Source organism: Nipponia nippon, unplaced genomic scaffold (genome assembly GCF_047370975.1).
Source record: "Nipponia nippon isolate SJK-2023a ecotype South Korea unplaced genomic scaffold, ASM4737097v1 scaffold_31, whole genome shotgun sequence".
In the NCBI taxonomy this organism is placed as follows: domain Eukaryota; kingdom Metazoa; phylum Chordata; class Aves; order Pelecaniformes; family Threskiornithidae; genus Nipponia; species Nipponia nippon.
The window spans coordinates 5,325,340-5,343,161 of NW_028262349.1; the positions used below are offsets into that span (position 1 = coordinate 5,325,340).

Genomic DNA, 17,822 nt, shown 5'->3' on the forward strand with positions numbered 1-17,822 from the left:
AGGGTCTTTCGTGTCTGGCTTGCCTGCGCAGGAGCCCGCCCCGTGTTATCGCTGGACCCCATGCAAAATAAATAGGTTAATCAGCATCTTATTAAAATAAAGTGCTTTAATCTGTAATTCCCTAGCTGCTTTGAACACTCGGAGAGGTCAGCGGCTGGAATAGTTGAGGGTGGCTGAAAGGGGAGTGATTCTGCCAAAGGCACCGAGAGGCCCTGGCGACGTGAGATGGTTGAAGAGGGGTGCGAAAGACGATGCAGGGCAGGGAGCGAGCGGCTCTGACTACGGACGGGCGCAGAGGTACCCGTGCTTGTAACCTGTGGCCTTTTGGGGTTAGTTCTTGTGAAATAGGTGCTGGCCTGGGACGGCGCGGGGCATGGAGCCCCATTGAGCCTCCCTGTGATGTGGAGCTGGAAAGCAGAGTTAGTGCTCGCGGCCGTGCTCCCCTGCGGGCTGGCATGTCCAGACACAGGACCCGGGGCTGGATGAGGCCCCTGAGCCCCTGCTGCACGTCGGCCGGCTTTGCCGGAGGAAGGCGAGGAGGGATTCCTTGCAAGTCGGTTCCTGCAGGATTTTGTTGCCGCAGAGAGTGTGGTGGCTGGGAGCCGTTTCAGCCTGTGAATTCGCAGCCTGGTCACCGCTCTGTTTAGCTTTAGTCTGCCTGAGTCCCACCCCAGTTCGTGCATTTAAGGAAGAAAAACAGGGAGGGAGGAGGGGAAAAAACCCCAACACCACAAAGCCCTGCGAATCCCAGCGCTGGGGCTTTTCAAGCGGCTCTCTCGCCGCGCTGGCAATTTTAACCAGAGGAAATGACCTCACCTGGAGGTCCCCGAGGCCGCCGCCGGAGCTGCCGAGGCGAGGGCTGGGGCCGCGGGGTGGGGAGCAGAGACCTGGCCCTGATTTACCGTTTCCTGCGGTGCTTGGCCGGCGGCCGCCGGCTCGGCCGGCTCCCCCGCACGCCGTGGGGCTGGGATGCTCCTCGCTTGGCCGGTGCGGGGAAGAGTGGGGTTGGCTTTTCACAGCCCCCCCTGCGCTGAGCAGCGAAACGAAAGATTTGGAGGGGCCAGGGCCACTCCTGGGGTGAAACCTGGCCCCCCAGGATCCAGCCGGAGATGGGGGGGTTGGGGATGGCAGAACGGGGCGGATACGCAGCAAGGCGAACTCCCCCTTCTTTGCAACCCCGGTCCGCTCATCCCTGCTATTTTATTCTTCTTCTTTTCGCTCTGGATTTATTAAATGGATGTTGCAGCTCACCGCGGCCCCCCCGCGCCCGCTCCGCTGCCGCACAGCTGCCTCGCGCGCTGGCCAGGTGCCAGCCCCTGGCAGATGGCGCGGGGCTATTAGACGTGCTTCATTCGATTCCCTGTCCCAGCTCCCGCTATTTAATCAAATTATAGGAAAAGTCAATTTACTGGATTCTTGTTCTTTGCAGCCTCCTCCATTCCCCCGCTCTCCCCAGCCGCACGCGCTGCCCACGCGCGGCTCCGCTCGCCCGCTTCGCCTCGACGCTGTCCTGCGATGCCACACAAAGGCAAAGCGCCGTGAATTTTCTTTTTTTGAGCGAGGGACAAAGGGCAGCTGCCAGCGTCTGTCAGGTTTTTCCCTTCCCCCCCTCTATTTTATTTTTATTTCTTTTTTTTTTTTTTTTATTTTACAACTTTCCCAGTCTCAATCTACAGCACCGATGCCCACAAGTTGCTTTTGGCTCCCGGTTGCCCCGCAGGGTCCGGCCGACTGCTACGCAAGAGCCGATGGGCAGCGAGGGGCCGGGGCTGCCCCCGGGGCTCCGAACTCCCCCAGCTTCGAGGGAAGCTGCTCTAAGAAGCGGGAACCTGGGCTGCCAGGGGAAAACGAAGCAAGACATTGAAGTGCAATTGCTGGTGCTTTTCAGAGCTGCTATTTTTTAACAAAAAGACCTCTATTTTCTATTACCCCCCCAAAAAAAGAAGAAATTCTCGGTGTTCTGGGCAGTTAGAGAAATAGAGAACAATTTTGCCCCTTCTTGCTGGGTGAGGACAAGGGGTCGGAGGGAGCTGGCTGGGTGTGGGGAAAGAGAAACTCAGGGCAGGTTTCCTTTCCAAAGAGAGCTGTGTCTTCCAGGCAGAGCTGGCTGAGCGTGCCTGGCCAGCCCCTGCCCCCGCCTCTGCTTTCGTGTGTATTTAAAAAAAAAATCATTGACGGTTTCAAAATGAATCAATGGGGATGAAAATAAGCTGCAACAAAAGTTCTCATGTAATTTCGAGTGGCATTTCAGTTTCTTTGCGTGTTGAATTTCTGCTTTAAAAAAAAAAAAAAGTATGTTTTTGCACTGGCACAGGATGATTTTCGGTAAGGGCTTTCTAGGATGGGTTTGGTTAATTTAGAAGGAAAAGAAAAAAAGCTTTTTCTTTTGCTTAATATGCTGTTGAATAACAGAGCTGAGCGATGCTGCAGAAATCTGGCCGAAAGCTGTCGGAGAGCCATCCCCTCCTGTGCGACATCCCTTTTGAAGGACTGCTTAGCCTTCAGCTTCCCCCGTGCCTCAGTTTCCCCTCGAGCGGGACGGGCTGATTTCCGTGAAGGGTTTGGGCAGAGGCTGCGCTCAGGAGCGGCTGCTGCCATCACGGTGCTGCAGCCCGGCGTGCAGCAGGGTCCCCGTCGCCAGCGCCCAGCCCCACGCCCGTGGGTGAGGGGTTAGCACGCAGAAACGATGGCTTTTGTGGTTACCCAGAAAAAGTTATAACCGCAGAAAAAGGAACTAGAGCAGAGAGTTGAAACTTCTGCTGGTGCTGGTGTCTTCTGCAGGAGGGGGCTGCGGGGATCGGCGTAGTTACGGGAAGGCAGCCAGGACGCGTCTGCGCGACGGCCCCGTCCCCTGCGCCGGTCCCCAGCAGAGCTGCGCCGTTCGGTACCGCCGCCACGGCTTCAGCTGAGCTGCTTGGTTTTCTCCACCCCGGCTTTGCTCTGGGACCCACTCTGTCATTTGCTGCGATGAATAAAAGCGAAGCTGCGCGGGGTGGGGTGACCCATGGGGAGGATGTGGGGCCATGGGGTGGCCAAGCACTCCTCTCCAACCCCTTTCCTGCCCCACAGGTGTATCCATCCAACTCAGGTGACGACTACAGCAGGGATCCAGCTGGATATACTCCCTCAAAACCTCCCAGCACTGTGTATCCCGGAGCCTTTTATATGGCAGGTGAGTTATTAACAACCCCAGCATCCTGCAAGGCAGCCAGAGCAGGGGCTGCCTGGCCCGTTACAGATGATGGGAGGAATTGCGCAGCACGTGAGATGGAGGGAGCTCGGGGCAGGAGTGTATGAGACAACAAAGCAGCCCTGAAATGGCTCCAATTTGTTCAGCGAGTGATGCTCGGCATAGGCAGGACGTGATAGGGACAGATGCAGCCCCTCAGTCCAGACTGACTTGCCCCTGCGTGGGCTGTGGGTCGCATGCTGGTGTCTCTGCCCCACCCAGCTCCGTTTTTCCTTCCAGACGGTCTCCATAACTCGCCAGACCTGTGGAGTTCACCGGGTGCCATGAGCCAGTCGAGTTACGGTGCCATGCTGGGCAGCTCCTCCTCCCCGCTCCCGCAGTCCAGCGGCTTCAACAGTTTACATCAGCACGAACGCATGGTAACGCGTCCCCGCGCTGCCCCGCGGGCGGGCTGGGGGGCTCTGCTCGGCTGGCCGGTGGCGGCACGTCACCTCGTCCCGTAGCTGTCGGCTCGGGGTGGCTGCCAACAGGGAGGACGTAGGTCCTGGCCTGGCCGCCGAAGCCCGGCAACCTTTCGAGGGTGCCTCTCACCCCTCTCCCCCTCTCTGCCAGAACTACCAGCTTCATTCAGGAGAGGTTAACGGCGGACTCCCCTCTGTGTCTGGCTTTTCCTCTGCCTCCACGCCATATGGTGTCTCCAGTCATACGCCCCCAATCAGCGGGACGGACAGCATGATGGGTACGTACGGCCCCCGGCTGCGTGGTGGTCCCCAGCATCGCCCCCTTGCTCCACGGCCACGCAGAGGCTTAACTGGAAAATCAAAGTCTTGTGCAAACCGCTGATGCCCGAGGCTGTGATATCTGTGTCCGATGTACACAGACACTTCTTATCTCTCGTGTGTCACCCGTGTGTGGAGTTACTGCGTGAGGAAGAGGCGCAGCGAGGTTATTGCTGCTGGATCCCTGGGCGGGCTGTAGCAGGGGGACAGGGTGCTGGCCTGGGGGTTTACACCTCGCTTGGTGGATCCGGGAGGAGACCAGGATCTGTGTGGCTTAAATGAGTTGCGGGAGGGCGGGGGTATGTGTGAAGCTGTTCATCTAAATCCGGAATGGGAATGTTTGTGCTGCATTTGGATACCACGTTAAACCTCCGAGTGCTTTAATTTATAACCCTGCTGAACCTGTTACAAAACCTGAAATGAACTCGTGTTCCCCAGGAAATGCGGATCCTGACCTTGGTTCGTAGAAAAACCCTTGTTTATAGGAGGGGAGGCAAGTTCAGGATTGTAGGGGCTTAAGATGCCCCATGAAAATGGGCCGTGCCGCAGCAGAGACACTTGATCACGGTTGATGGCATGACACCTTCGACCCAGCATCTTATAAAAGACGTTCCTGCAGCCCCACAAAAGCTGCCGGGACGCGTGTGCCCTCATCCGGGCTGCTCTGAGCTGGGCATCCATTTGGTCTTCAAGCAAAGCAGTAAGAGCGAGAAATTTCAGTCTCAGAGCAGGTGACCCCAGAGAAGGTCTTGTGCGGGTGCCTTGTCCTGCTGGGTTTCTGGCACCCTGGCAGTGATGTCTCTGTCCTCTCTCGGCAGGTAACAGAGGAACCACAGCTGGGAGCTCAGGAGACGCGCTCGGGAAGGCACTAGCTTCAGTAAGAGTTTCTGCAGATCCCTGACCCGGTCCCTGTCCTGTTGGAGCGTTGGACCTCCCCTCTGTAACAGGGACCCTCTAGGCAGCAGGGAAAATGGACACGTTGAGAAGTTTGGGTGAACGCACCCCAAAAACACGGCAGCCTCTGAGGGGAGGGTTTTCCCTCTTCTGCGTGCTGCCATCCTGAGTCCTGGTCCTGGGCAAAAGCAGATGGGGAAACTGAGGCACCGGACATTATGGTAGCCCCGCAGACCCATGCCCATGAGCCGGCTCTGTGGCCGCCCAGCCTGGTATGGGTCTGGCAAGACAACCCTACGCAGCCCTCGTAGCAGGACTTGCAGGTCCCAGTAGTCCTGGCCCTGCATGTGCTGGTTCAAACTGGAAGGCGCTGGTCCCACTGGGCTATCAGAGTTGCATCTGTCCCATTCAGTGCAGGGACCTTGGCTTCTGCATGGTGGCAGAGGGGTGCCAGCGCTGCACCCTGCAACAATTTCTTGGGGCTCTCGCTTCCCTCCGAGGTGGGACGTGGCGAGTGGAGGCTGTAGCTGCAGGGGTGGCGGCAGCGGGGCCAGAGAGAGACCCCGGCGTTAATGGGGGAGCTGCGGGGGCACTAGCGGGCTGGGCCGTCGCGCGGCTGGGCGCCGGTGTGGGTATGGTATGGGAAGGGAGGTGCCATCGGGTGGTCCCGTCGGGTGGTCCTCGCTGCACCGGGGCTCGGTGGTGCTGCTGGGGAGGGGGAGGGCCGTCGCGGGGTGGGCGCTGCTGACCGTGCCCTGCTTCTCTCGCTCCAGATTTATTCCCCCGATCACTCTAGCAATAACTTCTCGTCAAACCCCTCTACACCGGTCGGCTCCCCTCAGGGGCTTGCAGGTAGGTGAAAAACATTGCTCTTTGTGTAAAGGGGGGTGTCAGGTTTGCTTTCAGGAGGCCCAAGGCAGCGTACTTCCCACATCAGCCCCAAACCCTCATTAAAGACACTTTTGGCCATCTCGCCAAATCCCATTTATTTTTCAAAGCAGGAGAGCAAAGAGGAAAGACAAGCAAACTTGAAGATACTTTTTAAATGTCTGCTCTGAAGTTGCATGTCCGTCTGCTTTAATCGGTTGTAGTTTTTCCCCATTTGGAGCCAAGCAGTGTGCGTGTGCGGCGAACGCCGTGTGCGTGAGGGCGATGGCTCTGCCTGCTCCTGGCTTTGCCCTGGCAGGAATTTTTAGCAGGTGGCTCTGCCGGAGGCGCGAGCCTGGCCCGCATGGTAGCACCGCCGTGTGCTTGAGTTAAAGCATCGCTGCCACCCCCTGGGACCCGCTCCTGCCGTTCAGACAGGCCCTGTCCCTGAGTGTCCCCTCTTGGTGAGGCTGGGAGAGTGTCCCTGGTTTTGTCTCCCATGGGAGGAGTGCAGTGGGAACTGGGAAGCAGCCAACTAGTTAAAAACCATTTCCAGTGCCCGACGAAAGCCCGTCTCTGCTCCCGTCCGGCAGGAGAGGTCTCGTTTCTCCCAGCAGAGCTGGCGCTGAGGGTCCCTGGTGTCCGGGGTGCAGAGCAACGTCCGTGCACCAGCCTGCTGCTCCCCTGGGGTCGGAGCGAGCACAGCCTGTGTGCTGACTGCCCGCTCACCGAGGTGATAGAAATTTAAAAACCTCTCAAGGTCTGAAGGTCTGAGCTCAGTTCCTGCTGAGGCAGAGCAGAGGCAAGCCCGCAGCAGGGGCTGAACAGAGATTTCCACGGGGGGCATAAGGGAGCAGACCGTGACCCCTCGCAGCATCGCTGCGAGATGAAGGCGGGCACCTGCTCTGAGATGAAACGCCTGTGCGGGCACCCCGCTGCCTCGCAGAGCGGTGACGGGGAGCAGGGGAAAAACCTGTGCCCGTATGTGGCGTGGCTGGCTTCGTACGTGCAGTGTGACCGTCCCTGTGCAGCCCTGTGCGGTGCCGTGGTGGCCCGTGCGGTGCCGTGGTGGCCCGTGCGGTGCCGTGCATGGCATGATAGCTGGTGCACAGCGTGGTGGCCCAGCTTCCAGCCCCATCTAGCGGCAGCCATGCCCGGTCCCAAGCTCTCCCCGTTTGTTCGCAGGCACATCCCAGTGGTCGCGAGCGAGCGGACAGGGTGCCTTATCTCCCAGCTACGAAGGGAGCCTCCACACTTTAGTAAGTGTCGCCGGAAGATCTGCCTTCTCCTTTCCTCTTCCATCCCTTGCGCGCCTGGCGGTAAAGGGCTTTTGGGTGAAGTCCTCTCCCCCGAAGGTCTGGGGCCCAAAGGAAGGTGGTTAGTTGTTAGATGCCCATTTGGTTGGAAGCAGCTGAGCAGAGTTGGGCTCCTGCTTCCCTGAGCTCAGAGCCTGGCTGGCAGAGGCGCAGCCTTGCACCGTCCCCCTGTTTAGGGCCCGTTTGCATCCCTGGGGGTTTGGCCCAGCCGAACCGATGTCGGTCCGGTTTCTGCCTCCCTTTCCTGAGCGGTTCTGCTTGTGTGACCCCTTGTGCCTTTAGGGGATGGCGCTGACGGGGTCGGGGGTTATTTCTCCCGTACCTGCCTTGTGGTACCCGAGTGCGTGATTGCCGCCAGCCGTTCTTTAGTGTAGAGAGCTGCAGCGGGCTGCTGGCCCTACAGGCATTAACGCAGACCTATTTCTCTGTCCTGTCCTTCAAGCAAAACAAAATGGAAGACAGGTTGGATGAAGCCATCCACGTGTTGAGGAATCATGCCGTGGGCCAGACAGCCGCCATGCCGAGCAACCACGGGGACATGCACGGGCTCCTGGGCTCGGCACCGGCCCACAGTGCCACCGTGGGCAGCCTGGGCCAGGCCTTCCCTGCCTCGGTCATGTCCCTGGGGAACAGGCACCCGAGTCTGGTAAGTGTGGGAGCATCACGGCAGCTGGTGGGGACATGCCGGGGACCCACGTCGCGGGGTCCCCTGGCATCCAGGGGGACGTTGGCTTTGGTGTGACAGTAGCTCAGTGTGGTCCAGCTTGGGTCAGCCTTTGACAGCTTTGAACGGGTGATGTGCACAGAAGTGCAGTGGCTTGCTTTCTTTGTGCAGGGGGGGTTGAATCCATGCTCAGGTGGCTCTCGGGCACAAGCCCTGCATGCCGTTTGCTCATGCGCCTTCTTGGGGCAGGCAGAGGTGGTGAAAACTCTTTTTCTTTCCCTGCAACATGGATGGAAATCCCTCAGAACAGCTTCAGACTGTCCCCGGGATCCAGTGCGGGGCAGGACTGTGGGTATACAGAGCCTGGTATTGCCAGGACTTCTCTGCTCCGAGAGCTGCTCTGCACCACGTCCTTCCGTGCACGTGGGGAGTGCTGATGGGTGATGGCTCACGCAGGCTCCAGGGAGCGCGACAGGTCCTGGGTGCCCTGAGCACATGGATGCTGGGGTCCCATGCTGGGGTCACCAGGGTCCCCCCCCTGTCCAGAGGCTGGTGACCACAGGAGCACGTTTTTGGCAGAGCTGATTGCCTGCTGCAGCAAACACTAACGCGTCTCCGGTCTCTCTAGAGAACCAGACGTGCTTCCCTTCTGAGCTCCCCAGACTCTGCTACTAAGCGATGAATCATATGTGTGTCCTCTGTTGCAAACTGCTGCCAGCTGCAGAAATGAGAGCGTTTGCAGCAGGGCTGGCTCTGTCCTGCCGGTCTCTGGCCGGCGTAGCGCAGCCTCGGGATGTGTGGGCTCAGAAAGGCTGCCTGACCCTTGCCCTTTGCGTCCAGGCCCTTTGGAGTGAAGTTCACGCTGCTGGGATGTCCCCTGCTGCGGTGGCACTGGGGAGGTGGCAGAAATGTTGGTGTTTGATGGAGACAGGACACGTGCAGCCCAGGCAGGGTGTCCTCTCCAGTGTGCCAGCCTTGCATCCAGGCAGAGAGGCTTTTCCATGGCAGGGGGGAGACGGCACTGATGGGGGCTTTCTGCTTGGCCCAGCTGATGCGCAGGGCACGGGGCTGCTTTCTGCAGTGTCCCCGCCACGGTCCCCAGAGGAGAGCTGGTGCTGGAGCAGGTTGGCTCTTCCCTCCTGCATGCCCGCGCTCTGGGTGGTGGGGGTGTGCGAGGAGGGCACGCGGCTGCACCTCAGCATGGTCTGCGGAGCCCCGCGGCCGTGCTCTGGGTGCCTGTGCCCATGCCCACTGGCCATGACACTTCCCCCCCTCAAGGCTTGCTGTGCTTGTTCTGCTGTAGGTGGGAGGAGGTCACCCTGAAGATGGGTTGTCCAGCAACCCCAGCATGCTCCACAACCATGTCACACTTCCGTCACAGCCCAGCTCACTCCCTGACCTCAACAGGCAGCAAGACACGTACAGCGGTAAGGCGGCTCTGCACACGCGCACGCTTGAGGCTCGCCTGCCCCGGGGGTGATTCGGGCCACCCATTAGGTCCAGCCCTGTGCAGCAGCAGCCTGGGGGGAGATGGGTGCTCTTGCAAGGCCGGTGCTTCCTTGCAGCATCCGCAGGGCGGTTTCTACCTCGAGCCTTTTCCAGAGGTTTGACCTATGTGTTCCTGTCCCTCCTGCCAGCTGCGGGCGCGCAATGCCCCCGGGCCATGCTCTGCTGGGGGAGGTTGGGCTCTGACTCTGGAGGGCCTGGGAGGTGCGGGGAGAAGAACGGGGAGTGGTGGCAGGGCAGAGCCGGCGCCCTCCAGCTCCTCTTGCTGCGGACCGGCGATGCAGGATGAGTCCAGGATGCTGCGTGCTGGCAATGCAGCGCAGCAGGAGCAGGGCCTGGGAACCCCCCAGCCCTCCGTGCAGGTCAGGCCCCTTCAACCTCTGTGTGTGTGGTTCTGCTTCCTCAGCAGGCTTGTCAGGGGGGCTGGGACGAAGCAGCGTCTCCTCAGGAACCAGCGAAATAAAGAGGGAAGAGAAGGAGGACGAGGAGAACACGTCGGTGGCAGATAACTCGGAAGAGGAGAAGAAGGAGCTGAAACCCTCCCGGAACAGAACAAGGTGCTCTTTGAACAGGTCTCTCCCTTCACTTACTCTGTTACCAGGCTGGGGGCCTTTGGGCTGGGGTACGGCTGCGGTGACCTACCGGGCACTGGGCTCGGCCTGGTGAGGCCGGGGGTCGTCCTGCGGCACAGACCCACCAGCCCCTGCCCACCGCGGGAGCCTCGTCCGTCCTCGCAGAGGTGGCACAGCCCGGGCTCCTGCTGCTTCCCCGCGGCTGCCCGCTTTGGGCCGTGCTGGGGAAAGGTCCCTGCCGCCCTCTCCTGCTGGCTCCCGTCCCCATCCCCATGGCCACAGGGCTTCCCCGTGCTCATAAAGCAGAGGGCTCGCGCCTTGTCCCCATGAGCTGCGCCCGCCTGCGTGGTCGCTCAGGGCATTGCTTGTGGCCGTGCGTGGAAAGGCCCGAGTGCTCAGCTCCCCTCGGCCAGGGGCGGGGAAGGTTTTGACCTCCTCCCTGCTTTGGGTCGTCTCCGCTGTCTGCTTCGGGCTCCTGTATCCTCTGTCACATCCAGCCAGATATGTGGCAGCGGATCAGGTAGAGTCCTTCCAGCACGCTGGCTTGTCTACAACCTCGCCATCGGCTTGGAGACCTCGCCAGGGTGATGCTGCCCGGAGGGGCAGTGCCAGCCCCGCTCCTGCCAGACCGCAGCCCCCTCCTGCCCTGGAGGCAGAGGGCTGCATCTACCCAAAACGCCAGCTTGGGACACCAGGGTTGGCCCCCACACCTTCTCCGGGCCACCCTGCAACCTCCCGGCAACAAGCTCAGGCCTTAATCGCATTGTTGTGGTATCTTTCTTTGTTGTTTAAAAACAAAGCAAACAAAAAAAAAAATGAGGCAGAAGAAGAGCCTTAATTGCTTCTCTCCAAAGTCACTGCGCGTCCCCGTGTCTGAGCGCGGGGCACCGGGCCGGCACGTCCCGGCGGGGGCGCAGCACCCTGGCTCGTGGGGCCACGTGCGGGGCTTGGCGTCTCGGTGCCTCGACGTGTGTTTCTTTTCTGTGAGTTGACCAGTGCTGAGAGTGCACGCGAGGAATGTCCCTGTCTCGTTCTTATTTTAAACCATTAGTCAAGATGAGGATGAGGAGGACGATCTTCTTCCCCCAGAGCAAAAAGCCGAGAGAGAGAGAGAAAGGAGGGTCGCCAATAATGCCCGTGAGCGCCTGCGGGTCCGTGACATCAACGAGGCCTTTAAAGAGCTCGGACGCATGTGCCAACTCCACCTAAACAGCGAAAAACCGCAGACCAAACTGCTAATCCTACACCAGGCCGTATCAGTCATACTGAACCTGGAGCAACAAGTTAGAGGTCAGTGAGGGTCCCGGAGTGGTGATATTTTACGTATCTGATCGGCACGGGGCTGTCTGTCTGTCTGTCTCCTGTGACACGTGCTGTGGTGCCTCGCACTGTCTCTCTCCCCTGTGGCCTTGGGTTCCCAAGGCTGTTGATGTCTTTTTTTTTTTCCTTCCCCCCCCCCCCCCCTTTTTTGCATCCCTGCTGTTCTCTCTTTTGTTCCCCACTGCCACTGCGTGTGCTGCATGCTGATCCCCGAGGGGGCACCTGCGCCGTCCTCGCTTTCCCGCAGCCAGGTGTTTTGCTCAGCTGCTTGGCCGGCAAAATGAAAAAAAAAAACCACAACCAAAAACCAGTAAATCTCCCAAAGGGGGCCCAGATCTGACATCTCTTTGAGGGCTGCTCCAAGCACAGAGCCCGTCTGCCTGCAGCGGCAGTGAGCAGTGCCCCATCCTCCCTGCCCACCCAGCACGGGGCTCTGCGCTCCTGTCCCCACCACCGTGCCCCTGGGTTTGCAGGCACCCGGCAAACCCCTGGGGATCGCTGGAGCCGTGCGAGGGGCAGCGGGACGGAGACGCTGAGCCCGGGGTTGGGCAGCCCGCGCTGCCTGTACAAACTGGTCTCCGACACAAGCTGGGAGCACTGCGCATCCCTAGCAGAATCTGGAGCTGCACGTGGGCGCACACAGGCTCTCCCCCTCGCCAGGGCGCGCGCGTTCCCTTCCCACACGCGTGTGCGCCCGTGCTTGCCCCGGGTGCCGCGTCCCGGTGGGAGGGGAAGCGGAGGGCTTGGCTTCCCGCTCCGGAGGACTTCGCTGCTTTGTTCCTGCATCCCGCAGTGCATGCTCCCGCTTCCCGGCCCCGCTGCGCAGGGTGCCGTGGCAGGTTAACCCCCTTTCTCTCTGCAGAGGCTGTTGTAACACGCATCGGTGGTTTGTGCCTGGCTGTGCTCCTCTCTGCTGGCCTCTGCTGTTGCATTGATGTTGGAGTCCTTTGTGCCTCTCTTCAGTTTGTAATTTTTTGCCTTTCATAACATGTATATTTTTTCCTGTCTCTTTTTTAATTTCCCCTTCCTTTTTATTTTTTATTTTGAATTTTTATTTTTTGGTTCTGTTCTTTCCGATCTCCTACAGACAGTCCCCAGCCGTGACCTCTCGGTCGTCCCACTCTCTACCTTGTACTTGCTGCTTGCGGTCGAGGCAGGAGCCGAGGGGTGGCGGGGGGCAGGGGCTAGACAGAGTTGGCACCGTGTTCACTTTGGTCTCCCACGCTTGTCCCTTTTTAAACCCTTCTTGGACGCAGCCGGGGAAGCGAGCCGAGCCCCGCGTGCTGCTGTCAGCAGGCGTTAGCGCAGGCAGCTAGGGTGTCCCTTCCCTGGCGGGTTTGGCCTTCGGGCTGCTTTGCAGGAGAGAAGCCGACCCCCCGGTCCTGTCCTGCCGGGCTGCCGTAGGAGCGGGGCCATCGGGTCCCCGCGTGCCCAGCTGGGGCTGCCAGGATCCTCCCGCTGCCGTCCGCAGCTAACGGGGCAGGAAGGGAAAGGAGAAGGCTGGGGGGCGTTGCGGGGAGCCAGGCAGGCAGGTCGGGGCCCCTTCTGAGCGGGGCACAAGGCAGCCGAGGCACCGCACGTCCTCATAACCTGGAGGACCCCGCATGGCTGTGCAAACCGCCAGCAGCACTTGCCGGTGGTGGGGAGACGGCTCCCTCCTGCCCGGCTGCGGCGTGCAGGGCGCTGCCGGAGCTGTGTCCCTGCTGGGGGGAGCCACCAGCCAGGAACCGCGGCTGCTGGCGTGCGTTCGGAGGAACGAGCTGGGTTCCTGCCGTGGAGGGGCTCGGGTGGCCCCACTCCTCCCAGCCATCCCGGGCGTGCTGGAGAGAAGGTGGCAGTGCCAGCTGGGGCACCGAGGCAGCAAGGGGAGGACGCGGGCAGGGACAAGGCAGCGAGGAGAGGATGCAGGCAGGGACAGCGGGCAACTCTCTGTCCCACGCAGGCAAACACTTGCCTGGGGAGCCCTTGCTCTCCCTCCACGCAGTCGGGCACTGTCTGGAGGCTCTCCAGACCCCCAGCGCACCCAGGAAGGCTCTGACTCTGCGGCCCCTCTTCAGTGAAGGCTTATCCCTGCTTGGCTCCCCTGGAGCTGATTATCCCCGTGTGGCTCCCCTGGAGCCGAAGGCCACAGTCTGTCCCAGCGCCAGGTTTCACCCAAGAACCCTCCTCAGATAGGTGTCTTTTCCTGCAAGAATTTTTGCTCTGGGGGAGAAGGTCGTCTGTACAGTAAATTGGGGGTTTGCAGGGGACAGGCTGCAGGCGAGGCCACGGTTTAAGATGCTGCCAGCACGACTCTGCCTTCCCCTCTGTCCCTGCCTGTTTCGGGCACCCTGGGGTGCTGCCAGCGGTGGAGGCTCTCCCAAAGCTCCTGACTGTGCCTAGAAAAGAAAACCACTCCCTTCCAGAGTGATTTTGGCTGTGTTGAAAGACCTGGATTCAGTGTCTGCATCCGAGACTGACCCTCGGCAGCAGCCAGGGGCACTTGGCTCCTGCCCCTGGTGCTGCCCCGCACCCGTAAGAGGGTGCTGGGCCAGGCTGCCCTCACGCTGCTGCGGCACGGCTGCCCGAAACGCCTTCACTGGGAGGATTTTGCTGCAGGTGGGATTTTTGAAGGAAACCTTACAAAGAGGGATTTGCTTTCTGCCAAAAAGTCTTTCCTTGGGGGATGAACCCAATGTTTTTGGCTGAGACCCCCTCGAACTTCCAGTTTTCAGCCAAAAACGAACAGGAAGGGAAAATTTTGCAGAGGGGAGGTGTCGGTGTCGATACTGCATCCGTTGCCCGCCCTCGCCCCCGGCAGCACCCTCCAGCCCCGCGGGAGCCCGGCCCCGTGCTGGCAGCACCTTCCCGTGACTCGCAGCGGTGACGCGCAGCCCGCGTAGCCCGGGCCGCTCCAGGAAGCGCCCGAGACGAATTGGCTTTGCAAAGTGAGGCTGTTTGAGCCGTTTCCAGTGGACACCAGAAGCACTACCAGCACGGCAACATATAGCCCCCCGCTCGGTACCACCCCCCTGACTAATCCCTGTGGTGCTATGAACCCAGCAGTACAGACGAGGCCTTGTCACTGGAGGACAAAGATCTGAGGGACCGGGAGAGGAGAATGGCCAATAACGCCAGGGAAAGGGTGCGTGTGCGGGACATTAACGAGGCCTTTAAAGAACTGGGACGCATGTGTCAGATGCACTTAAAAACGGACAAAGCACAGACCAAACTGATCATCCTACAGCAAGCGGTGCAGGTCATTCTGGGCCTGGAGCAGCAAGTACGAGGTATGGTAACAGCTGGCAGGTGCATTTCGGGGCCTTTCTCTCCCCCCACGTCTCTGCGTGCGCGTGCATCTCTGTTGTGACTCCTGCTTTGGGTGCCAGGTTGTGCGTTTGCATCGCCAGCGGCACCCTCGGGTGCACCGCGCGGCAGGCTGAGCTTTCCAAAGCCCCGGCCTGGGGTGGATTTGAGGCCTCTCTGTCCGTCTCCCCTCATGCTTAATGGGAATTTGGCACCTGGACCCCATTAAGCAGCTTTGGAAAACTCAGTCCTCAACTCCGAGAGCCGGCTGAGGCACTTGGGGTTCTCTGTAAGCAAGCACATGTTTAAATTGGCATGGTGTTTCAGCCGGGCATGGGGTTTTGCTCTAGCAGGGGTCCGGCCAAGTTACTGCAGCCACTGCAAGGAGCGGCAGGCAAAGAGCAGCTTGCACTGAGGTTGTTTCCTCGCATGGTCCCGTGTGTCTGTCCTGGGACTCTGTCCTCGCTCTCTCTTTCGGATGCTGTTGCCGTGCGCGATGCTGTTGCCCAAACTGAGGTCGCTTCCCTCCCTTCCTTGCTGTTTTTGGCATAGAGCGCAATCTGAACCCTAAAGCAGCCTGCTTGAAGCGTCGGGAAGAGGAGAAAGTGTCCGGAGTAGTAGGAGATCCCCAGATGACACTTTCAGCTTCACATCCTGGTCTAGGAGACGGTCACAATCCTGTTGGACACATGTAAAGGTACCGTCCGCCGCCCCGTGATCCCAGCACCCCGCTGCGGTTCCGATGCGCGCTGCTCTGCTTTGGCTGCTCAGCCCCACTCGTTTGGCGCCGGCCAACGTCCTTCGTAATTTACCTTGAGTAAATGACGTGCACGTCCATGTCGTTTGCTCATCCGTGGACACCCAAAGCCTCTGCCCCACAGGAGAGGTGCAGCCCCGTAGCCGGGACGGAGGGTTTCGGTGCTCTCACCACCGTGAGCGAGCTCAGCTCTGCTCTGCACCTCCCAGCTCTGCCCCAGTTAGCTACTGGAAACCAGCAACTCCTTTGCCCGGCGGCCCTATGGGAGGGAATGGGCAGGTCCCAGAAATGCCAAGAAGGACACAGAAGGTGAAATTCCCCCAGCGAGACCGTGGCAGGCGCAGGCGCTGCTGGGCTGTCCCTGGTTTTAAGGGAACCCCGTGCTTGGCCGGGAGCGGCTGAGCCCGTTTGGCCCGAGCGTGCAGGGATGGCGGTGAGGGACTGAGCATGTCCAGGAGCGGGGGCTCGGAGGCTGCCCCGTGCGGGGCCGCGATGCCTCAGCCCGGAGCACCCGCGCGCCCCGGAGCGCATGGAGGGGCCGTGGTCCCCCGACGTCCCCCGCGCCGGTGGGTGCCTGGGGCTGCCCTGAAAAAACAACAAGGCAAAGCCGACGTCTTGGCAGAATAGCGAGCTTGTGTCTCAGCTCCGCTGCAGCCACGGCGAGCCCTCGGGGCCGACTTCTGCAGAGGTGAGGCTGCGGCAGGGGGCTTGCGGCCTCCCCACGCAAGGAGCAGGGTTTTATTCTCATTTGGGTTTCTCTCACTTCAGGCTTTTGGTTTTTTTATTTGTAGATCTTTTTGTTCCTCTGGATAGAGAGATCTGTAGGAAGAAAACCCTCGGTGTGACCTGCAACCTTCTCGAACCATAAACTTTAGTACTGCTAATACTGACACACGTGGACGGATCCTGGCATGACGTAAGGGGTGGAAAAAACACTTTGTCAAAAACAAAACGAAAACAAAAAAATTGCCTTAAGTATAAAGTGCGGAACAGTCAATACATATCACTCAGTTAGAAGGGGGTGGCGTGTTCTCTTGGCTTGTTCACAAGCAGCCAGCAGCAAAATTGTGCCTAAGCTTGATATTTCTTTTTTAAAAAAAAAGAACATTAGTTATGAGATTTTTTATGTAGAACAAATAGCAATGCCTTTTGGTTTTTTTTAGCTTCTTTTGCATATGTTTTGTAAGCAACGAAAAGAATTTTTTTTTGTATAAAAAAATGTCTTGTACCCCACGCTTTTCTGCTGCTGTTTCTATAGTTAACGTTGCATCTTTAGGATCAACCAGAATATTAAAATTGTATTAAGAGAGACTGGATATAAAGAGAGGAATTCTCAGATTCGGCTCTGAAAGCCACTAAAAGCGAATGTAGCCACAGCGAGGGGATGTTCTTCCTTGCCTGGCTTGTACCTTCCATTACAAAAAAAAACAAACTCCTGTGCTGAATTCACCATCTCTTTGCTTTGGCCACTTCTGATTTGGGAAAAGGAAGTTAAACAGCAAAGCAAGTTGCAGCAGTATCCCTCAGCGGTGCTCCCGCTCCCCCCGGGAGGTGACCGAGCTCCATCAAGGGTCTCTGCAAGATTTGCTTTACTCCTGGAGGATCCCGGAGGCCGCGGTCCCGCCTGGGAGAGGAGGTGCCCCGTGGCTGTGCCGGAGCGTCGTGATGGGGAGGACGAGCTGCCGGGAGAGAGCGGGCCTTGGGGGGTGGAAGAGAACCGAGGGACCGGGGTGCTTCCAAGGTAAGCAAAGAAGCAACACAGATGCAAGAGGAAAGCCCAGGGCAGAGGAAAGCACCTCTTGCCCGTGCGTCTGAGCAAACGCCCGCTGTCAGAGGCCGCTTCCAGGGACAGCGCTGAACAAAGACAAACTGAACAAAGCTGGAGGACTGGGAAGAGGCAGAGGCAGACGGAGCGAAGGCAGCAGCGGGACACCATGCTCGGCGACCTTGCAGCAGACGGACCCGTGGGCGCTGGCGGCTGGCAGTGGAGCCCAAGGCGGTAGGAAGGGGAGCAGCTACGCAGCACGTGCGCTCACTCCAGCCCTCAGCAAGCCGTGACCGGCAGCAGGATCCCTGTCTCCACGCAGCTTCTCCCCATGCTGGAGCCACCACCATTGGAAGTGCAAAACGCTGCAGGCTTGGGGAGAGGGGTGGTTTCACACCCTGCCTTTGCCCGCTGTCGGATCTCCAAAGCATCCTTGGAGGCAAACCCAGCTCAGCTTGCTGCCCGGCTTGCCGCGGGGAGGCAGAGTGGCCGCTGTCACCTGCATGTGGTCTCCTCTCTCCGTGCTGGAAAGGAGGGGAGCAGCGAGCGCCCGTCCTGCGCGAGATGCTCCAGCAGCCAAGCTGGGCCAGTGATGCCTTCTCTCCGAGGGCTTCCCAGTGTCACTCCAGACCGCTCTGTGCGCCCAGCGGGAGGAAGACCCCCGGCAGCCCCACCGCATGGCAGGGTGCCCCAGAGGTGCGGGAGCAAATGAAGAGGGGCTCAGCGGTGCTGAGCTGCGGCAGCCGTTCTGGAGTTGGCAATAGAAAAGCATCCACCAGGAATTTATTCTTGTTTCTTCCCTCTCCTTCCCCTTCTGAAACATTTTGTGCCTGGTTCTTCCCAGCTTTGCAGGCAGGGGTCAGCTCCCCCAGGGCGATGTTAAATCCCATCTCAGCAGTGTCTGTAA

At 59.5% G+C, this 17,822-nt stretch overlaps 1 protein-coding gene and 1 long non-coding RNA gene across 26 annotated transcripts in view; both read left to right on the plus strand.

Annotated features, from left to right (window-relative positions):
* TCF3 (transcription factor 3) overlaps nucleotides 1–17,822 on the plus strand; it is an 81,888-nt gene that overhangs the window by 58,215 nt on the left and 5,851 nt on the right. For 6 of the 25 annotated variants that reach the window (XM_087769001.1, XM_087768996.1, XM_087768998.1 and 3 more), the window contains 10 exons: nucleotides 3,070–3,172; nucleotides 3,470–3,609; nucleotides 3,803–3,929; nucleotides 4,788–4,846; nucleotides 5,637–5,715; nucleotides 6,916–6,989; nucleotides 7,489–7,692; nucleotides 9,014–9,137; nucleotides 9,623–9,788; nucleotides 10,840–11,078. In XM_087769001.1, the coding sequence (XP_087625127.1) occupies nucleotides 3,070–3,172; nucleotides 3,470–3,609; nucleotides 3,803–3,929; nucleotides 4,788–4,846; nucleotides 5,637–5,715; nucleotides 6,916–6,989; nucleotides 7,489–7,692; nucleotides 9,014–9,137; nucleotides 9,623–9,788; nucleotides 10,840–11,078 (1,315 nt within the window). Of the gene's footprint in view, nucleotides 1–3,069; nucleotides 3,173–3,469; nucleotides 3,610–3,802; nucleotides 3,930–4,787; nucleotides 4,847–5,636; nucleotides 5,716–6,915; nucleotides 6,990–7,488; nucleotides 7,693–9,013; nucleotides 9,138–9,622; nucleotides 9,789–10,839; nucleotides 11,079–14,150; nucleotides 14,378–14,945; nucleotides 15,091–15,941; nucleotides 16,379–17,822 lie in introns of those variants that run through there. The other 19 variants (XM_087769008.1, XM_087769021.1, XM_087769010.1 and 16 more) reach the window with 17 other exon arrangements.
* Nucleotides 15,097–16,378, plus strand: LOC148054358 (uncharacterized). The gene is made up of 2 exons (XR_015707276.1): nucleotides 15,097–15,838; nucleotides 15,919–16,378. It is a non-coding gene; the product is annotated as an uncharacterized LOC148054358 (long non-coding RNA).